Genomic DNA, 23,712 nt, shown 5'->3' with positions numbered 1-23,712 from the left:
CAATTGGTGGTGTCAGCGGAGAGTGCTGTGATCAAGGCGGTTTGCAGAAACATGTTAACTTTCCTGTATACACTTTTCATGTAATGAATATGCTTTCTATATGGATTTGGAGTTGCTGGCTCACTTACAGAATTTGTTTGTCAGCATTGGTATTGGTATTTTTAAAAGACTCTTGGATGTACATCTTAAAGAACACAACATACAGGGATATGGGAAATGATGATCAACACTGACACACACATCTACACAGGTTGAACTGGATGGAATATTGTCTTTATTCAACCTTGCCTACTATGTAGCTCAGAGCCGACACTCTATAGTATTCCCCCTCACGCCTCCCTGGAAGCTACATTGACCTGCTGCCACCCACATAATGCGTATGCACGAACCACAGAGAGGGTGAGCTTTAACGTGTCCATGTGCAGTGGAGGTTTCTATGCTGAGAGACCACTCACTGAGCACTCCCAGCACAGAGATTGAGCTGTCAAAGACAGCTACCGGTCTCTAGTAATGATTGGGAATCAGTGAAATCGGCTTCTAATCATGTGACCACTGTTGCAACCAATCACAGGGATTCGGAATCAGGCAGACCTTCCCACCCTTGGGTGTAATAGCCCAATTAAAGGGACGCCAGCGCTGGATGTGAAGAAGTTAAAGGTTATGTAAGAAGATGAGGGGAGGGGTGGAGGAGCTGAACCAGCTATGTGGGCTATGACATCCAAGTAGGGAGGGAGTTATGCTAGGGAATTTACTTCATGGAATAGTCAAATTTTCTGTTAAAGTGGTTGCAAACTTTAGACATGAATATGAACAAAACATATCCATTTTTTGTTGTGTACTTGTCTCAATTAAAAGTCATTTCTGTCTGCTGCTTTGTTCCTCTGCTATTAACACGAGTAACTTCTGGCAAGTTTTCCTGACACCAAGAGAAAAATGGTGACAGGGAGGGATCTCCAGCTGACTGGCAGCCTCAACTCTGTTCCTGTGTGCTGGGCGAAGGGGGTGTGTCCCTTCTCTCCAATCAGCTCTTAGAACTCTCTTCACTGAGCTCTGGAGAGTGTTACTTCAGATCTCTGTCCCCTTTTTCTGAACTCTCAGACATATTTGCTTTGGGAGACTAAATCACTTATAAAGTTGGGTGTCCCGTGGGTGGATGTTGCTGCATTTTGGAAAACTATTTGTTTTGTTTTTGTACATTTTAGGATGGGGTGCCTCAAAATTATGCATGATTTTCAAGGGTGCCTTAACTTTGTCACTTACAGCTCCTAAAAGCCTATGTGTGCATGAGACCAAAGAATAACATAGAGGGGCATTTTTAAGCTGCAAAATAAAATGTCGGACGCTCCTAAAAGCAGCTGTAAAAACGGCCTGTGTGCATGAGACCTATATGTCACTTTACATATTCATGTGGGCAAAGCTGTATTTCAGCAGTCACAACAGCTGCATGGTTTAGTAATGAAAATAGTTCACGTGGGCAAGCTTAGCCCAAACAAACTATATGAAGTGAAAATAAACCTGAAATTCTACTTTAAATCTCCCCACTGAGACTGTGGCTGTGCCCACTAGCCATGGTATCGCTCCAGTTGTTGTTGCATTAAGAGGTGTCTCAATTTTCCTTCTGCATGCTCTGTAACATTGCTGTAACACTTTCAATCAATGAGAGTGCCTTCTTTGGTACGTCCACATAAGTGATTTGGAGTTATTAACTCAAACAATGGGATCCCTTACCTAAGTCCTTAAACCCAGCTCTGGCAAAACTTTTTAAGCACTTCAGCCCCAGAAGGTTTTACCCCCCTAATAACCAGGCCATTTTTTGTGATACGGTACTGCTTTACTTTAACTGACATATGCGTGGTCGTGCGACACTGTACCCAAATAAAATTTATATCTTCTCCCTGTTCAGAACGGCGATCTGCCTTGTTTACATAGGCAGACCGCCGTTCTGCCTCTCTCAGGAACGATCGGGGACCCGCTGATTGGCTCCCCATCTATCTTATTAGTTTTCAACAGTATGAGAAAGGGCACAGACCTAGTTACATAGCCAGGTTTAAAAAAGATCCATATAGTTCAACAACAAAAAAAAAAGTACATAGAGAGAAAACCTCCATATGCACAATCCTATAAACAATGTTGATCCAGAGGAAGGCAAAAAAAAAAAAAATTTATGAGCATTGAACATGAGGACATTTTATTTTTCAGTTTGAAAATGGCATGTTTTAGGGATGCTGAACAAGTGGAGGTGGCATAGCTTAGAGATGTTCTGGATGTGAGGAACAAAGGAGAATGGGAGTCAAAGGTTGTAACAAGGTTGCTGTTAAAATACAAGTATTTACAGAGCTTAAAAGAGAACTATGGTCTTTTATTACAAAATATGTGCTACAGCTCCTAATTGGAAGTGCATTCACGCTTACTGTTTTCCCTTAGTGCCCCTGCATGGTTTTACATATACCTGTTGATCTTGCCAGTAAAGTCCACCTCACACAGCTTCCTGTGATGGGGAACAACACTGCTGCATTGCTACTGCGTTCAAAGCAGCATTGTCCCTCATGTAGGCTGTGGTTGCTTGAAACAGAGTGGGATGAGAAGACATTGTAGAGGACGTAGTTATCAGCGTTGTCACTGCTGATACATAAGTCTGTAGTTCTTGAATCAGGAGCTGGCTACACCTAGTCCTGCCCATTGCTTTCTGAATTGGAAGAACTGACTATCTGCTGAAACCCTCCCACTGTAGGCTGCAGTGTCTGGGAAAGAGCATGTGAGGCAAATAAAGAAGGATTTGGCTGACTCAAGGCAGTTAAAGGAAAAGCTCTTGCATCACATAGTAAAACCCATCATAGATGGTTCAAATTTCGGCTAGTTCAGCAGGGACCGGCTGAGATTCAAATCATTTATGGGCAGGCTGATTGTACCCAAGTCGAACAACTTGTATACAACCAGCCTGTCAGATTTCTCCTGTGATTATTGCCAGTGACTGGGTGTTCCCCCAGCAGGGATGGATCCACCCACCCCTCAACCCACGGTTGCAGGAAAACAAATGCACCATCTATGGCCTGCTTAACTTGATTTAAGATCTGTTAAGACTGCCACACGGGAGCCCTTAGATCCGGTGTCCCAAAATGTTCTAAACAAAGGCCCACTCACTGTCATTAATACTTTTGAGGGAGCCAGACTGTGGCAAGTGGGAGTAGAAAAAGAATGACACCAGTGGGAATAAACCATGCCTAAGTCAGTGGAAGTAAAAAAAAAAAAAAAAAAAATCTAGCGTCTGTGGTCAGTGGGGGGAGAAATGATGCCCCATTGTTGAAGTCAATGAAAAGGATAGTGCCCCATCATTGGGGTCAGTGGTAGGAATAGTGCCCCATTATTAGTGTCAGTGGGAGGAATAGTGCCCCATCATTGGGGTCAGTGGTAGGAATAGTGCCCCATTATTAGTGTCAGTGGAAGGAATAGTGCCCCATCATTGGTGTCAGTGGAAGGAATAGTGCCGCATCATTGGGGTCAGTGGGAGGAATAGTGACCCATGATTTGTGTCAGTGGAAGGAATAGTGCCCCATCATTGGTGTCAGTGGTAGGAATAGTGCCCCATCATTGGTGTCAGTGGTAGGAATAGTGCCCCATCATTGGTATCAGTGGAAGGAATAGTGCCCCATCATTGGTGTCAGTGGAAGGAATAGTGCCCCATCATTGGTGTCAGTGCCTGACCTCACAAATGCGCTTCTGGAAGAATGGTCAAACATTCCCATAGACACACTCCTAAACCTTGTGGACAGCCTTTCCAGAAGAGTTGAAGCTGTTATAGCTGCAAAGGGTGAGACAGCTCAATATTGAACCCTACAGACTAAGACTGGGATGCCATTAAAGTTCATGTACTTGTAAAGGCAGGTGTAACAAATACTTTTGGTAATATAGTGTACATGGTCATAGAGCACCGTGGGGATTAATGTCTCCCTCCAGACCACAGGCCTCCTCCACTAGAGTCCCCAAAAGGTGCGCCACCAGGTATCACTCAGAAATACAATATAAAAAACACTTCCATAGTGTAAAACAGCATATCAGGAATTTATTAAAATATAATAGGTGTGCACTCACGTGGTAAAATACAATAACAGCTTCGCAAACAGATAAAGCAACCAATGGCATTCCTACAGGCTTGCAGCGACTGTGTCCTGAACATCCAATAGGGTCAGCGTGCGTAGTGATGTCACTGTCATGTACTCACTGTAAAAATATCCATACCTGGAATTCATCTTTAAATATATTTTTTTAAGTTATGCTACTGTATGTGAATGAGAACATGTAACAAATATAAAGTTGGTGTTATCGTAATTAGGCTGCGAAAACGGAAAAACATTTTAAGGACACTAAACACGTAAATGAAGGTATTACAAATGAAGACTTCTTTTATTTTTCATTCCGTATCTCAGAAACATGCTACATTCTTGGCAAATGCAGAAATTAAAGTGATAACCACAAATGATACAGCAGCAACCACAAATGACATCGTTAATGGAATCGTACATTAACAACTGGACAGGTTGACAGGCTGCAGGAAAACAAGATACCATCTTCACCTCTGACTGCCAGTTGTAATCGCTGACATTAAATCACGAACGTACAATATTCCTATTTCATATATGATAATAAATCTAGAAGTGAAAGAGCTGATAAAACAATTAGCAGCCTAAGTAGATGCATTTGCTGACCTTAGGCATCTGAATTATAATCATATTCTGATAATAGTTTCCAATGGCAGTCCCCTCCTGTGACTAAATGTGAGCTCACATAGAATATATTACATTCGCATGTAAATAGAGGGGAGAGGTGAAATTCTGCTGACACACAAAGATAACCCTCTGCTTCTCTTCTCTCCAGTTACACTTAGCTATGGCTTTCCTATGCTGCTAATATTTGCATTAATCATTCCATTTTAATGGAGAAAAAGTCCAGTTTCATTAACAATTAACATAAAATGTCAGACTGTACTGAAAGTAATGCAAAAAGAGACATAATATGAGGCGCATGCGCAGGGCGTGAACTGACAAGACATGCAGCGCTGGAGCTCCGATCCTCATTTCTCCCCATCGAAGGTCCTAGCCAGTGCCCCTACCTCCCAGGAACCCTTTCAGCCCTCCGATTTGGCATTGATGTCCCAGCTCCAGACTTGGTCCATGCGATCCAGCCAATCTGCTCCCTGCCCCTCTCCTGCGGCAGCCATCTTGAGCATGAGGATGTCCAAAGTGACCATGTCTGCCAGCACACAGACCTCCTTCACGTCTGCAGCAGTAAACTCTCCTTCAGGAGCAGATATCCTGGCCACAATAACAGCCTGTAAGGCGACCCTGATGGAGAAAATAGATTTCTTGGCCATGGACGTCAGCCTATTTCTCCAGGACCTGGACAAGTTTAAATCCAGGGTCTCAGAGGTGGAGGACCGGGTCTCCACGTTACAGGACCCTACGCCTTCAGGTGAGAACATTACAGGAGTGTGCCATAGACAGAGAGAACCGCCTTAGAAGAAATAACATCCGTATCCCGGGCCTGCTCGAGAGGGCCAAGGGGTTTAAACCAGCAGAGTTTGCTGAACACCTCCTGACCACTCTCCTGGGCATTAAAAACCTGCCACCCACCTTTGTGGTGGACCGGGCACACAGGGTCCCGCCAATACCACTTAAACCAGGGACCCCCCTAGGCCCTTCTTGCTCTGTATATTAAATTACCATTACTATTATCTTGTCCTGGTGGCTGCCTGGGCCACATCTGATATACTTTTGGAAAACACCAAGCTACTCTTCTTCCGGATTACTCCCAGGAGGTCCAAAAATGTTGTAAATCCTTCATGGAGGTGCACAAGAGACAGTATCCAATTCAGCCTTCTCTACCCCAGCAAATGGAGAACAACCCTGCTCTTTTGACACTCCGGAAACTGCCTCTGCCTGGCTGGACACCCATCGAGATCCCTGCCGACCTTCAATAATCATTCGCTACCTCTTGATCATGTTTGAGGTACTCTGCAAGTTTTTACTGTGTTGGTTAAGTACCTGTTTTTTTTTTTTTGCCTTCTGTTTTACAGCAGTCTTTCATACCATCCTTCTCCCCACCTTAGCCGAATGCACACCTTGCCATTCCCCAAGGGGTTTCTTTCTTCTATTCCATCTATGATACTACTTGACGACTCTCCTCCACCCTGGAGCTCCTGTGGAACCTCAAGTCATATTTTTCTAATACTATTCCTCTCCCTTAGAATAGTTGTTTTGGTGTGCTCTTTGAGGGCGATCTACCTCACCCCTGAGAACACTTTTCCATTTACGTTCCCCAGTTTTTGCCTGCATGTGGCTCACTGAGGGTCCATTCCCACTCTCGGCACATAGTACTTTGCTGTTGCCTAACTTGTTCTTTGTTTTGGGTTCAAGCCCTTCTTTCCTTTACGTGGATGGCGATAGACAAAGGCAGGGTGGGCGTTCTAACGCCCATTGGGTATGTTCTCTTTGTTTTAGGTTTGTTTATGTTGAGTTTGTACTACGCTCCTTGGGTAGGTCTCTTATGGCGTTTGCTATCCTTGAGCTGTACTATATGGCATCACCACTTTATGTTCCGGCACCATGTTTCCTATCTTCCCTATGGCATCATGAGATGAGGTAGATTTAACCATCCTGTCGTGAAATGTTCATGGCCTCCACTCCAAATTTAGGAGGGTGTTACTCTTTTGCTATCTGAAAACTGAATCCCCATACATAGCACATTTGCAAGAAACGCATCTGACGGGCAGCAAACTTTTAGCGCTATAGAAACTGTGGATACTGATCAGCAAATCATTCCCCTGTGTGATAGAATATATTCATACGGACCCATAAGGCAAATATATAGTAGTATTTATGCTGAGAGGTCAGAGATATATTGTAGCCACTGTGTATACCCCCCCCCCCCTTTTCAGTTGCCTTATTGTATAACTTGCTGGAGAGGATCACCCCTTATTGCCCAGCTAAATTATTAATTATGGAATATTTTATTGCCATACTTGATCCTGCTTTGGATAGACCAATTCCCCCCAAGCATTTCTCTGCGGACCTTCTCGCCTGGGCTCAGGCAGCAGGTCTGTCAGGGGTTTGGTGGTGGGAAAAACCCATCAACTAGATCATATTCCTGCTTCTCCAACTCCTACAAAACTAACACCCATATAGATTTAGCTTTTGCTCACCCCGCTGATCTATTGGATGTCATAGATGCCATTTATTTGCTTACTGGGCTATCTGACCATGCCCTATTGGCTCTTACACTTTGTCACCCCCACTCCCACAATGTCGATTCTGCCTCTCCTGACAAATTACTGGGAGACTAATTCGGAATCCTCTTCTCCAGCAATTACCTGTGATGCCTTTAAGACATTTACCAGTGATCTGCTATGGCTGGGGTCCGTACGGATCAAAAGGCTACTACTGTCGCCCTGCAGGCCTCGGTAGATGAGCATGCAGCACAATATGTGGCTGACTCCCCAGAGTTCTATTTTGATGCTTTACTCAATGCTAAACGAGCCTTACATCTTCACTTAACTGAGGCCAAGAGGATGGACCTATATAAGAACAAGCAGAGGTTTTTTAAATGGGGGGATTGCAAAAGCCATCTGCTTGCCATGATGGCCAAACACGAGCAACCCCTTACTTTGATCCCTGAAATACGTAACCTTCTGAGCGATTCTCCCTGCCTAATATACTAGAGGCCTTGCACCCATTTTACCAGGCATTATACTTGTCCAAGCTGTCCCCAGACTTTCAACCTGCTGACCTGGTGGCTTGATTAGACCCACTGGCACTCGGTTGGCTATTGGACACAGAGCGAGAGACCCTAGTATGCCCCATTACCACAGAGGAGGTTCTCTTAGCCATCAGTTCCTTCCCTAGAAGGAAGTCACCAGACCAGATGGCATTGCCATCAAATTTAACAGGGCCCATGGCAAACTCCTTGCTCCGTTCCTGGCCTCCCTTTATTCCCAATGTTTGCTTGAGGGGGCTTTACCTGACTCTGAGTCTTGCTTATGTGGTCCTAATTTATAAGTCCCCGAAAGATCCAACCTCTTGTACCTCCTACAGGCCATTGCCCTCCTAAACGCAGATTTCAAAATTCTGACAAAACGTTTTACCCTGTGCCTACAACCCACACTGCCCATGATCATTGACTTGGACCAAACTGGGTTCATGGCCGGCAGAGCCACATATCTGAATCTGCGTAGATTGTACACTAATATTCAGGCTCAACCTCTTAACAAAGGCTCTCTGGGGGTGGCCTCATTAGACATTGAAAAGGCCTTTGTAACTGTCGAATTGCCTTTTTTGTGGGAGGTGCTGCACAGAATGGGTTTTCTGTTAGTTTTCATTAAATGGTTGCTAATCTTATAAACACCCTATTGCTTCGGTCAACCTGGGGACAGGCCTGTCACTTCCCTTCTCCCTGTCCAGGGGTACCCAGCAGGGCTGCCCTCTATCTCTGGCCCTTTTTGCCATTGCTGTAGAGCCAGTGGCAAAGGCCCTCTGCACTTCTCCACATATCAAAGGGCTGCGAATTTGCTGGCTGGAGGAGAGGGTAGCCCTGTACGGGGATGACCTCTTATATGTACTCAATGATGCTGGACCCTCCCTGCGTGGTGCCCTACAGGTATTTACTCTTTCTCGTCTGTCACTGGACTCAAAGTTATTTGGCTAAATCCGTACTGTTCCCGGTAGATCCCCAGGCTCGTAATACAGCCCCCCCCCCCCCGACAATCCATTGCAATGGGTTGAGAACATTAAGTACTTGGGAGTGGTGATTTCTCGCAGGGCTCTGAATTTCTCTCATTGAATTTGACCCCGGTCTTAGGAGATGTGTGGCTGAAGCTTAAGGCATGGGAATGCCTACCATTATCCCTATTGGGGCTTTTCAACCTATTGAAAATGAAAATTCTCCCAAAACTTACATATCTCTTTAGACATTCCCCTCAAAGGATCCCCAGATCCTTCTTTACAAGACATAACCAACTTTTCTCTTCCTTTCTGATGGGGCCAAAGAATCATAGGTATAAACTGACCACCCTCATGCCCCCCTGCAATTAGGGCGGCTTGGCTTTCCCAGACTTTTACAAATACGTCTTGGCCAATCAGTTGGTCACAGCCACGTGGTGGTAAACCTGGACCTAAACAGCCCCTACACCCTGTTGGAAGCCACTGTGGTAAATTCCTTGGAAGCTCTCAAATTCCTTTTATTTAGAGGCCCTCAGGCCACCTATGATTTAACCCCTTCTATGTCCACCACCATCCGAGCTTGGGGGCTGGTCTACGATGCAAGCATTACCTCAAGGCTGCAGTTTCCCCTGTGCTCCGTTGTAGCTAAACCCCACCCTCCCCACTTTTAAAAAAATTGCCAGAGCCCTTCGCGTGGACTAAACATAATGTCAAACTAGTTTCCCAAATAGTCACAAACCAGGTTTTATCTCCCTTGTCCCTCCTTACCTCACCCTTCAACCTGCCTATATCCCACCACTTCTGTTATTTTCAGCTCTCTCATACCTTCTGCAGTCAGTTCCCACAACTGAATCCACCGATTGAACAATGGATTCTGCAAATGGTACTCAGGTCTGACTGTTCTGAGAAACTCTCCTCTCGATTATATTCCTATTTCATTTCTGTTTCTCTACCGGTGTTGGAGGGCCCCAGAGCTAGATGGCTGCAAGATATACCAGATTTAGAATACGATGACTGGGATGATGTGTGGTATTTCCCCTTCAGATCTGTGGTTTTATTGAGAAATTGCTTAATTCAATTCAAGTTAGTGCATCAAGCCTACTTCACCCCGTATAGGCTCCACAAGATTAATTCCACTCGCCCCCTGAGTGTTGGCAGTGTGGAGCGATCCCGGGGGACTTCTCGCAAATATTCTGGACCTGTCCACTCCTTGTCGGATTCTTGTAGGAGGCAGTGATCTTGTTAAACTCCATCATCTCTACCCCCTGCAGCCATCGATGTCCACATGTCTGCTAGGACTGGTGGAGGATCTTCTCCCTTGTCAATGGTGTCATTTCCGTAAACAATGTGTAACTTTCTGTGGATGTCAGACAGCCTGCACCCCTCTTCTTTAAGAACTCAATGATTGCACTTTGCTTCTGCTTGGAATTCATTATTTATCTGAAATGAAAAAAGAATAGTTACTATAGAGGAAGAGTTACTCTACCAACATGTGAAATCTGAACGACCTATATAAGTTGTTAAAAAAGTTATGCCCCCTTTTGCATTACTTTTTGGTACAGCCCTTGTGCATGATGGATCTGCAAGAAAACCACAATTCTCAGTTCTAAAGGCCATAGCCTGACCAATTAATTTTAGGAAAATATTTAAATTAGAAAAAAGGCCATATGATTGGCCCTTCAATACCATATGGATTTTTACAGAGTTTTCTTGTGAACTCAATGGTTCATTTTAGAAAGTCTTTCTTTCTTACTTAGATACAATTACTTTTTGTTTGATAACCAGTGGTACATACAGAAATGAGGAACATCAATGTGGGCAAAGTTTGCCCCTACATATGGAGCAGTTCATTTACAATGTCATCAATCCATACAGTGATCAGATAACCTCTTTCTTCCATTATATTAATATTGATCTTATATTCATTGCAAAGAGCTACCCTTGGAGCACCTCCTCAGGTGAACTAAGTGTTGTTGTGTAGTTGTTGGCTGGTGATTATGAAGAATGAGGTTGATAGATTTAGGTGAGGGCAAAGGTTGCCTAGGTAGTACCATGAAAATGTAAGATACCTTTTTACTCAATGTTTGATTATTGAAATTGCAACATTTAAAAGGGATGACATTCTTGTAGGGGAAAATGCAGTTGTGAAATACTTGGAAGCAAAAGCATATTGGGTTCGCCTTACAGGATGCAGTAGGATATATGAGGGGGGTACATTGCAATTGTGTTGAGTGTTTATTGCAGGGAATGTTAGTCAATGGAAGCACGGGAGTAGGACCTTTAACTGATTTCTTCAAATGAAGCTTCAAGAAAGGCCTCTTCATCCACCTATTGTTGGCATATTCTGTTCTGAACAAGTTATATGTTGGGATGTTGACATTAGGAGGGTTGTTAATCAATGGAAGCATGGGAGTAGGGCCTTTTAACTGATGCCTTCCAATTAAGCTTTAAGCAAGGCTTCTCCACCCACCTTTTTTGGCATATTCTGTTGTGAGCAAGTATGTATTTGTTTTATTCAAAAATATTTGTCAGATGTTGCCTTCCTTGAAAGGTTTTTATACAGTCAGCCACTTCTACCAACCATATTTCCCTCTGCGTTTCCCACGTGCAGGGCTTCATATTACGTACATTATCTTTTATGGCTGCAATTGTCCTTGCCAACTGATAACTCTTGAATACTTCTCTTCCCAAAAAAATTATAATATACATTGTCACCCAAATTTATCACACCTAAAATGCTGTAATTTTTCATTGTTCACAGTGTATTTTTTTTATTAGATTCGTTCTTTTTATGCCATACTTTTTATATCTTTGACAAGGCAGCAGTTATATGACTTTGGACATTTCTATGTTGGAAAAAAAAAAGCTGACTTTCCAAATTTGATGTGTGTCTGTGAGGTTGCCATTCTGCCAAATAAGAAGTAATAATGAGCTACTAGTCCATGAAGCAGCTCTAAAATACGCTTCACAAGACGTCCAGGGAGTTGCATTACTCATCCAGTTTAATAAGATAATGTGACCTCGGCAATGGAAGGATTAATTGGCAGCAAGTAGCAGTTTGTTCATTCCTGAGCTCCAGAATGTTCTTATAGAGAATATGAAACCGTGACCAAGACTTTATTTTCACTGATTCTTTTTCCCTCCTTCTTAAATAACTAAATTGCAGGGGAAAGAAAAATGGTCTTTGTATACCCATGGGTTTTTTTTTATTTTTAAAACTCATCTCTGGTCAAATATTAACCACTCCTAAACTTATTCTGCAGTTTTTATTTTTTTGCTTCTTACCTTGTTAAGCAAGCAGGGCTGGCGCTACCTGTAGGCAAGGTAGGCGCGACCTAGAGCGCACATCAGTTGGGGGTGGCACCCTCCCCCCCCCCCTTGCATTACTCCATTGCTGACAGTATAGCAGGATATGTAGCAGTGCGAACATCCATCCAACACAGCTAGGGATTGGTGGGCAAGTGGGCGGGTGTGGGCGTAGGGCAGCAATGAGAGCGAGAGCAAGTGGAGCTGTCAAATCGAAGCTTTGATGCTAGGAAAGGACGGGGCCAATATGCAGGGCTCCGCCCCATTGTCCTGTGCATTGAAAAAGCTGCCAGCGTTTATACGTTGGTGGCAGGGGGCAGGACCAAGTAGTGCATGTGCACCCACAGTGGTGTATAATTCAGGTTGATTATACACTGCTATGGGTGCACATGTTACTACCAATGTACTACCAATGTATAATCGCCAGCTATTTTGTCTATGCATGGGACAAAGGGGCAGAGCCCCGCATATTAGCCCCAGCCCTTCACAACATCAGAGCTTCGATTTGACAGCTCCACTCACTCATTGCAGCCATACGCTAGCTTTCCCACCAATCCCTGGCTGTGCTGGGTGGATGTTCGCACTGCTGCATATCCTGCTCAGCTGCACTTGTTATCCATCTGATGCAGCCATTCTTGCCTTGGCTCCTGTATGCTGCTAATCAAGATTTTAGAAGATAAGTGTGCTATGTTTAAATAATTAGTGTCTTTGCAGTTTAACCAATTCCTGAAACATGTACTCTGTACAACGTATTCCTGAACCTTGCACTCTGTACAGCGCATTCCTGAACCTTGCTCTCTGTACAACGCATTCCTGAACCTTGCACCCTGTACAGCACATTCCTGAACTTTGCACTCTGTATAAAGCACTCCTGAACCTTGCACTCTGTAAAACGCACTCCTGAGCTTTGCACTCTGTACAATGCACTCCTGAACCTTGCAGCCTGTACAATGTACTCCTGAACCTTGCACTCTGTATAACGCATTCCTGAACCTTGCACTCTGTATAACGCATTCCTGAACTTTCCACCCTGTACAACGCATTCCTAAACTTTACACTCTGTACAACGCACTTCTGAACCATGTACAACACATTCCTGAACCTTGCACCCTGTAGGAAACTCATTCCTGAACCTTGCACCCTGTAGGAAACGCATTCCTGAACCTTGCACCCTGTAGGAAACGCATTCCTGAACCTTGCACCCTGTAGGAAATGCACTTCTGAACCTTGCACCCTGTACAAAACACATTCCTGAACCTTGCACCCTGTACAATGCACTTCTGAACCTTGCACCCTGTACAATGCATTCCTGAACCTTGCACCCTGTACAATGCATTCCTGAACCTTGCACTCTGTACAATGCATTCCTGAACCTTGGACCCTGTACGATGCATTCCTGAACCTTGCACCCTGTACAATGCATTCCTGAACCTTGCACCCTGTACAATGCATTCCTGAACCTTGCACCCTGTACAATGCATTCCTGAACCTTGCACTCTGTATAATGCATTCCTGAACCTTGCACTCTGTACAATGCATTCCTGAACCTTGCACCCTGTACAGTGCATTCCTGAACCTTGCACTCTGTACAATGCATTCCTGAACCTTGCACCCTGTACAGTGCATTCCTGAACCTTGCACTCTGTACAATGCATTCCTGAACCTTGGACCCTGTACGATGCATTCCTGAACCTTTCCTCACTATATACCCTATGGTATTTTTATTTAAAGATTTTTACCACTCATTAAAAAGGAGGGGTTTACATGGGCAAGACAAAGGGGGTGGAGTTAGGGGTGGAGCCAATGGGGGGGGGGCAAAATTAGGTTTCATCTAGGATGTCAAAAATCCTTGCACCAGCCCTGGAAGCAACGCAAGAAGCCTCCAAATCTGCCATCTAGGTCCCAAGCCATGTCCGGGTGCAGAGGATTGGGGAAGCCAGAGGATGAGCTTTACTGTTTATAGTTTTGCACAGCTGAACTCCGTTTAATGCTGGCCATACATGTAAAGATTGTTTGACCCAATTGATTTAGTCAAGGGTCTCCAAAACTTTCAGTAGGAGGGCCGCATTGTATATTTTACAAATATTTGCATGGCTAAAAAAAAAAAAAAAACCTATTTTACCCCTCTTTATGACCAGGTCATTTTTTTGCTATATGGCTCTGCATTACTTTAACTGAAAATTGCAATGTTATGCTGCACTGTACCTAAATAAAATTTGTCCTTTTTTTTCCCACAAATAGAGGGGTTTTTTTTTGGTGGTATTTGATCACCCCTGCGTTTTTTGTTTTTTGCGCTATAAACAAAAATGCCTGACAATTTAAAAAAAAAAACTAAAAAAAAACAATATTTTATACTGCTATAAAACCTATTCAATTAAAACATGTAAAAAATCAAATTTCTTTAGAAGTTTTGGCTAATATGTATTCTGCTACATATATCTGGTAAAAAATAAATCCCAATAAGGGTAGATTGATTGGTTTTGAGCAAAGGTTATAGTGTCTACGAACTATGGAATATATATATATATATATTTTAGTGTATTAGTATATAGTGGCAGCGATCAGTGACCTATAGCGGGACTGCAATATTTCAGCAGACATTTTGACACTATTTGGGAACCAGTGACACTAATACAGAGATCAGTGCTAAAAATATGTAACGTCACTGTACTAATACAATTTGCTGGGAAGGGGTGAAATATCAGGGGCAATCAAAGGGTTAGCTGTGTGCCTAGCCAGTGTTTTACTGTACTATGGGAGGTGCTTTACTAAGGGAAGGGATGAGATTTATTCCCAGCTTTGCAGGGACACAAGTTCCATCTCTTCCCTACTGTCAAACAGCGGTCTGCCTTGTGTACATAGCCATACATGGATCAAGATTTGTCTGGTCCAGCATGGCCCATGGATGGGCTAGCTGGTTGTACATGAGGATCTATCAATCACCTTCTGTACAACCAGCCTGTCAGGCTTTTCTCAAATGATCAGTGCCAGCCAGCAACTCTGTCATTGTATTCTGCCAGCTGGGAAGGCCCCCTGCTGGCAGAACACAATAGCGCTGTGAGAAGGATTCCCCCATTAGCACCAAGTGTGTTGATGGGAGAATTGCCACATTTTTTTCCAACCCACTAGTTGAACAAAATTACTTATAATGTATGGTCTGCCTAAGGTCATGACAGAGCTTACTATTTTACGCCAAGCCAACAGTTTCAATGACAGGTAATTCCATCTTATATATTCATATAAAAAGTCAACACCAATAAGACTGGAACAATCTGATTTGGACTTATGCTATCCACTGGTCTATATTTATCACTGCAGCTTGTTTTTGCTGTGCACACCTGTCCTCATTAATTATTTTTTTTTTTTTTTTTTATGTTTTATTGAGGTTAACAAGTTAAACACATAATTAAGAAAGGCAAGAATACATTTTTCAAGGAGCGGCTTAAAGAACATAGTTTGCATTATAAAAATAATCCAAATCATATACAGCAGGGGTACCAAACTCAATTTCATTGCGGGCCACATCAGCAGTATGGTTGTCCTTAAAGGGCCATTTGTATCTGGGATGAACCATGTACAGAGTCCAGGGTTCAGGAGTGCACTACGTGCAGAGTTCAGGACTACGCTATGCGCAGAGTTCAGGAGTGTGCTATGTACAGCGTGCAGGGTCCAGGGGTACAGAGTGCAGTGAGTGCAGTGTTCAGGAATGTGCTGTGTACAGAGTGCAGGGTTTAGGGGTGCACAGTTTGCAACTATAACCCCCTCCTTCCCATACAAAGCTTCCTTCCATCTGTTTCACCTACCTGGCCCGACTCTAGTACCTCCCTGTATAGGTGGCTCTGCTAACTGTGTATTTCAAGGAAGATCCTTGTCTTGCTTAGATTCTGGAGATCTGTCCCCGCAGTGAGTGCATGAAGGAATCTGTTAGATCCAGGGGCTGCTGAGGGCAAAGGCTTCTGTGTTTACAATTGACAGCGGGGAGCAGGAGCAAAGGGTGATAGCTGGAGGTGGTGAAATGGAGTTCAAACCATGTTTAGGCTGCAAAACTGGGTGTGAGGGCCACATATGACAAGGCCTGGAGGGCCATATTCGGCCTGCAGGCCTTGTGTTTGACATATGTGATATACAGTATCTCAGAGCATACAGAGAGTACAATATAACAAATCAAAAGACATTAATAAAGTATTTGCTATCCATCCATGGTTACCACAGACCACCAAACGTGTGAGGTTTTTTATAGGAAAATTGCATGTTGACTAGATCTATGGTTTCAGAAGGATTGGGTGCCAAATTTTTCATCCAGTGCCTGGTAATCACCGTTATTGCTGCCACTAAGATATTTAAAATGACCGTTCTAACATTACAGGAAAATTTCTTTATACCTAGTTGAAGGATTGCTAGGGCAGAGTCAGGGTGAGATAAAATCTCAGAAATTATAGAGAAGATTTTCTCCAGTAACTAGTGAGACTCTTACAGGTCCAGAAGATACAGATAAGGTTGCCTATTTGTTCACATCCCCTCCAGCAGAGTGGCGATTGGGATTTAGGAAATTTGGTAAGTTGATAGGCATGCTATTGAGTAAGTATTTTTTGCATTTGTTTCCAATGGGCTATACAGTGACACTGTCAGGGAAGAACTTGATAAAGAATGGCAAAGTTTCCAATTTCCAAAATGGCCGCGCAGGACTGTCAGGAAATGACATATATGCTAATTACAAAACAGCCATGTGGGACGTCCTAATTAGGGCCAATTATCAACACCCACTTCCTATATAAACTCAGCACTGGCTGCCATTCATTGCTGGATTATCTTCAGCTAGTACCTGTTTGCCTTGTGCCTTGAAACTCCTGCTTGATTGACTACCTGTTACCGACCCGGCTATCCTTGACCTGCTCTGGCTTTCTCCTGCTCTGAACCCGGCTTGCCTTACGGACTTCTCCCTGCCTGCTCCTGATTGACTACCCGTGTTTGACCCTCGGCCTGGCTTCTGACCTTGATTTGCACTAACCTGCCTGCACTTCCAGTGATCCAAGTGACTGTCTTTCCTACTGCGGATCCGAGTCCTGACACAGCTACACCTGCAGGCAACCCGTGCACCTTTGGGCACAGCACCCTCTGTCTCCAGGGGTGCTCTGCACTCAGCTGCAAGGGGAGCCCTCTCGTCACCTCAGCCTCCAACCAGGGTCGTGACAGACACTGAGTAGCTACATCGTATGGCCGCTTTCCATTGGGCGTCCGAAAAGGATATATGGAGGTCTTCCTCCCATTTTAGCATGTGGGGTGTGTTAGCAAAGGATACTTTGTTCTATATAGTGTTGTAAAACAGTGATATACCCTTGTGAGTGGGAACTGGGGAGGATAAAAAGCATCAAACGTTTTCGGGTAACTTCATAGGAAGTTGAGGGTGTTTGCAAAGGAAGGTGGAGATTCTTGTATACATGTAGGAAATGGATTTGGGGAGATTGTATTGAGTCAGTAAGCAGTCTAGGGGTTTTTGAAGATAATTATGAAAAAGTTGGTCTACCCAGTGGAGTCCTACCTCCTCCCATTGTTGAAGGTCTAATATCCTTTATGGGAAACGTATGGGGTGTTGAAGAGATCCCTATGAGGGTTGAGATATGAACTTTCTCCAAGCTATGATGGAAGCATGGGTATAGGCTCATTAATGATTTTAAAGCGCAGTTACAGTATCAAACCTATGCCTGATCAACAGGTTTGTGTGTTTGCTCATGCCCTGGATAGAGGTCTATCTGACTTATGTCTGACTCTCTATGTCTCTGATTTCCCTGTGCACCGTGGATGTATTTATACTCTGTTTGCCGGTGCATTTAGAGATTTTCAGTCCATTTGTCGGCCTTTGCTCCTTTTATCTGTCTTGAACCTCAAATTGCTTTTCCCACTCTTGACCTGGCCATCAGTCAGCTGACTCTGCTACTGTCTGCCGTTTTCTGTCTGAAAGTCGTACTTATACTGCTTTACCATCTGTCCTGCTTGTTTTCAGCTGTGGCTTATGGCAATATAAAGGGACCACCAAACATATACATTGTGCAGCAAATTTGTGGTTATTCCCTCCATTTTTATACCAGTATACATAGATCTAAGGCTGGTGACAATGATACCAATAAAACATTAAAAATGCATCGCAAAAGGTAAGATAGTGAAAAGAGTGACAAAATACTAATAAAATCACATGCAAGGTGCGCGGACGGGTCTCGCCTTGGGGGTGATCGAACATTCTCCTTTGTTTAGCCTAAAGGTTGGGTATCTTTTGCTAGATATTCCCACTGTGCCCCATTTACCTGTTACAATGGGGGTATACTGTGATTTGTAAGGTACCGGTTATTAATTTTTCTACAATTCTTGTAGATACAAATGTTATTCAGACAATGTGTTCTTCTGTAATGTTGTTATCTCAATAAAAATTTATTGAAATTAAAATCACATGCAAAAAACGTGAATAAATCACATAAATCGTGGAAAATATTAAATAATTAATGATAACCTCTTATTTGTGTAGATAAAAAAACTCACTACATCCAAAATAGAATATATATTAAATTGTGCATCAAAAAAAAGATTTAAATACAAGTGTAAAAGTCCCAAATTAGGTAATCCTTCAGTGCCGTGCTCAAAATACTGAAAAGTGCTAGTGCTTCACTCCACACATGAGTGCTCTGTGTGTACATGCTCAATAGCAGCTCACCTCATTCATTGACTCATATATTCCAATGAGTCAAATGCACAATAATACCCAAGGACTCCGGATAAATAGGATGGATACTATCCCCCTTCCCTTCCAGGGCTCCAAGGTGCAGGTAAATGGGTCAAGGTCCCCTTCATATGAAAACAAAATGGAAATTCTAGTGCTCTCTGAATGGGTTTTAATATAGTAAAAACAGCATAACAACTCACATTTCAAAGCACTTCCAGCAGTGCAGGCTATGACAAACTCGTAAAACAGGAAGTAAACCGACCGTCCTGAATCCAACATTCTCGAGCAGGCTCCTCCCCCATACGCGTTGCGTCACTATTTAGACTTCGTCAGCAGTGAATTTGACTCATTGGAATATATGAGTCAATGAATGAGGTGAGCTGCTATTGAGCATGTACACACAGAGCACTCATGTGTGGAGTGAAGCACTAGCACTTTTCAGTATTTTGAGCACGGCACAGAAGGATTACCTAATTTGGGACTTTTACACTTGTATATAAATCTTTTTTTTGATGCATGATTTAATATATATTATATTTTGGATGTATTAAGTTTTTTGATCTACACAAATAAGAGGTTATCATTAAGCATTTCATATTTTTCTACTACTTATGTGATTTATTCACGTTTTTTGCATGTGATTTTATTAGTATTTTGTCACTCTTTTCACTATCTTACCTTTGGCGCTGCATTTATGTTTTATTGGTATTCACTTGTGTGAAGTGAAAGCACTGAAGGTATACAGCCATTAAAATGTAATTAGTTCTTTGATATTTTGTTTGCGCTGATTTTATTTGTCTGTTGGTGACAATGATAGTTCTGCTGTAACCTTATCTTCAACTTGCCATAGAGGCAGTATTTTGGATAAGTGTTTTGTAAGATTCATGTATACAGGGCAAATATAAATATAATCCACAGACCACTGCCCCATGGGTGGCCAATTGCTAACATTCAGCTATGCAATGATTGTAAATTTGGATCTTTAATGGGTTTTATCTATGCTATAATGCCAACTAAATCACCTGCTTAGGCACCACTCTGATATGAGTTACTACATGTTCGATTTGAATAATTTATTAGCTTTACTTTATCAAGTCGTCTTTTGCTCAAATATTTTGCTCTTCTAATGGCCAAATCTCTCATCTATAACCTTACATTTCTTTATGGATAACCTGTAAACATGTTGGGCTTACCACCCTGTAGTTACTCTCTTGGGAGTACTTTTTATTCAATGTTTTATGAAAGGATGTGCATCAATTAATATATTATTCAAAAGCCCATCAGCCCAGCCTAGGAGCCATTAGTAATTTTAAGGAACCATGCGGCATGGGCCTTCATTATACACATATTTTCTCTGCTGAAGTGAAGCTGGGCATGGTAGCCAATCCGCTTGTTCAATTCAGCTTTGGTTTCTATGAACAACTGCACCAGATTTTGCACTCTCCAGTTTTAGTAAATCAACCCCAATGTGTTGATACTATATAAGAATAAATGCATAAAATAATATTAAAAGACTGTACAAATCAAAATGCTTGAAATCAGTGACAGTTGACCATTTTATTTGTTGAAAATGGGACAGAACTATTTTTTTTGAGATTTAATATTTAAAGGATTAGTTCACCTTTTGTAACATGCTACATGTTTCAAATGTATCAGCCCTTGCATCTCACTGACCTCCCGTTTTGGTAGCAAGCGGGGATCTTCTCCCCTCGCTCGCTGTCACAATCTCGCCCCGCCGTGTTATTCATTCAGTGTTCTGTTAATGCATGGACTACAACTACCGATAGCCTCTTCAGCTGTCTGCTTGTAGTTCTCAATTAACTACCATGGCTCTGTTGAGCACTCTGATAGATTCTTTCTGTCAGTCTAAAACTGCCTGCCCGTATGATGTATGGGCAGACAGCTTACTCTGACAGTCTGCAGGAGACCTGCATGGCATCAGCGGTCTACTTATCGCTGGTGCAATTCTTTCCAGGCTCCTACAAAAAAAAAATAGTAAATTAACATTTTTTTTTTTTACCTGCAAAAAAATGTGCATTTATTATTTTTTATTAAAAGATGAACCTTTTAACAGCCTCATATGTGAGCCAAAATATACTTTTAGAGAAGAGTTAACCAGTTTACAAAATTAGAAGCCAGCTTTAAATCTTTGGATTGATTTGCCACGTGGCTTTCACCATATTTGCCCACTGCTAGCTAAAGTGTATCAAAGGCTGAGAATTTTCTCTGGCTTTGTCTAGCTTAAGTGTATACCAAGCCAAAATGTATGTAAATGTTTAGTGTTTTATTTTTTTTTTTTTTTATTCCTGTGTATATCCTTACTGGGGAGATTCACCTCTGCATGGCCTGGTGACCGATGTTATCTAGACTGAAAGTCATGGTAAATCCAAAGTTTTACAGCTCTCACAAGAGGTGTGGGTGAATCTTCCAATGAAGACAACTCCTCCAGTGTCAACTGTCTAAAAAAGGACATTTTTTCTTCTGACTTCCTGATTTGTTCCTCAGAAATGACATAAGGGGAAATCTCCCTATTGTGACCCAGACAGCAAAATGTACATTTGTTTGTTTTTTACCCATTTTTTACCCAATACTAAAAAAATCTATTTTGTCTACACATAAACTTTAATGATCTTATTTTGGACAAATGCAAAAAAAGCCTCCTGAGCTTACATTTGGACCTTCAGGTCATAAATATATCATAATCAAAAAGATCAGAACATTCTGTGTCCACTAGGAAGTTTGGTTCACATTTCACACAATAGAAAAAGCCATAGCCATAGTTGACTGCGTTTTTTTGTCTGGTGTGGCCTTTACAATATTGCCCATTTACTCTACATCAGTGGTCTCCAAACTGTGGCCTGAGGGCCAGATGCAGCCCTTTGTTTACATTTATCTGGCCCTTGGGGCATTATTTCATCCACTAAAACCAACAATGGGGCATATTTCCCCCTCTCCGCTGATCCCAATAAAGGGGCACAAATCCTCCCAATGACACCAATGATGGTGCATAATTCCTCTCAATGACACCTATAATTGGGCCCAATGATGGGGCACAATTCCTCCCAAAGGTACCAGTTATGGGGCACAATTCCTCCTAATGACATGAATGATGGGACAAAATTCCTCCCACTGACATAAAAGATGAAGCATTGTTTTTTTCCCACTGACGTTGGGACCTTTTCTTTTCCAGGTGGTCACAGTCCTGCTCCCCAAAAGTCTGAGGGACAGCACACTGGCCCCTTGTTTAGAAAGTTTGGAGACCCCTGCTCTAGATATTAGAAGCAGTGGACATATTTCTTCTATACAGTAATGTTGGGAAGTATCTAGCTATGCAACAAAATGTCAACCTCTTCATTCTCCACCACTTCCCAAGGCTTTCAAAGTGGCGCAACTTTACTAGCATTGAAATGGGTGACATGTGATACGTGTTCTGAGCTAGAGTCCTGGCGTTTGAAGACCTGAACTTTCACCTCCTTGCTAATCACATTCTCTTTGTGCACCCTTAGAACACACATTGAGAAAGTATGAAAACTGCTATTTCTTTCTTCCATTTGAAAGCTTCATAGTTCATAGTTTGACCTAACAGTGATTGTTGCCTAAAAGCTAAAGTAGGCAAATTCACTACAATAATAGCTTTGGGTATACTGTAGATCTGTACAATATAATGATGCTGTTTAGGATACTAAAAACTGCCTTTCAAATGCAATGTTTCCTGTTGAGAAAAGAAGCCAAAGACCCAAAAGCCGATTGACAGGATGTCTTTTTTTTAAAGTTATAGCTATTTGTAAGGATTCTCAAGTGATGAAATGCACTTGGTCTAAGTACCATATTTTGCTCTAAATGTATATAGAAACTATTAGCGCAGTTGGCTTGATATTTCCATCTTACCTTTAGAAGTACACTCTGGCTCAACAAATATTTATTGCTTACCTCTCCATTCCCAACCCCCCTCTGTTAAAGAAAATAGTTGTGGTGTGCCATTTCCCTAGTTTTCAGAATGCTTTTAGGTTGAGTGTATTTTTCATCCATTAAGAGCTTTATGAAATTATCAGCACGGCATGGCGCTGCCAACTAACCGTTTCACCATGTGATTTGTCTACAGCTGTATGTGAAGTTGAAGTGTGATGACTCGCCACTCCTGGAGCACGTTGATCAATTACTCTGTGAACTGGGTGCTGATGACACGCAGCAAGATTCCGAAACCGAAGACGCCCCGGTGGACAATATTGCTAATGATTTTGTCCAAAGTAGCGATGATGAAACAATGGAGTCTTGAAATACATATATTTTAAAAATAAATACATTTTGATTAGTAAACCAATTGTGATCTCTAGTGTTGGATGCTATTAGAAATGGAGTACCAGTTTACCTGAATCTGTAATATGTTTGTCTTAAATTAAAAGAGAAAAAAAAAATCTACAGAAGAAATAAAGTCCAGGCAAAGTTCTGACACTTCTGGCTTAAGTTGCAACTTCCTGCTTTTTTTTTTTTATAATATATTTTTTATTGAATTCTATACGAATTATACAAACATGAAGTAGAAAAGAAAAAAGGGGGAGTCTCCCCAAATTATATACAGTTAGGCGATCCCTGCTTGTCATAACTAAAACCAATGCAAAAAAAAACATACGATATAATTTACCTACAAAAATCAATATTTCTGGGATTGTTAAATATTTTAGTCCAGTTGTTTAAGCGGGGGCTCTCCAGTAGAAAAGGGAAGGAAAGGAAGGAAGAGAGAAAAAGAAAAAAAAAAAAAAAAAAGGGGGGGTCCCTTGGTGTTTTGGTGTTTCACCAGTCTAGACGTTCTAGCCTGGAGAGGCCTCAGCCATATATGAAGCGTATATGTTAGTGTGGGTAAATGTTAACCAACATGACCAAATCTTACGTGCCAGGGGTGCCTGACCTCGAAGATCCAATGTCATGTCTTCCAGATAGTAGATACGGTCAACTGCCCGCAACCATTGAGGTATCGAGGGAACTGTA

The 23,712-nt window shown here is 42.3% G+C and overlaps 1 protein-coding gene across 1 annotated transcript in view; it reads left to right on the top strand.

Moving 5' to 3' along the window:
• Positions 1-23,047, top strand: part of LOC309555684 (uncharacterized protein) — an 840,923-nt gene extending 817,876 nt beyond the window's left edge. The window contains exon 11 of the mRNA XM_082257724.1: positions 22,829-23,047. Within this exon, the coding sequence (XP_082113850.1) occupies positions 22,829-23,002 (174 nt within the window). The 3' untranslated portion in view covers positions 23,003-23,047. The remainder of the gene's footprint in view (positions 1-22,828) is intronic.
• The last annotated feature ends 665 nt before the right edge of the window (positions 23,048-23,712 follow it).

This window comes from Pelophylax lessonae (assembly GCF_965119305.1).
Source record: "Pelophylax lessonae genome assembly, chromosome: 5".
In the NCBI taxonomy this organism is placed as follows: Eukaryota; Metazoa; Chordata; class Amphibia; order Anura; family Ranidae; genus Pelophylax; species Pelophylax lessonae.
This window is presented reverse-complemented; position numbering and strand designations above follow the sequence as displayed.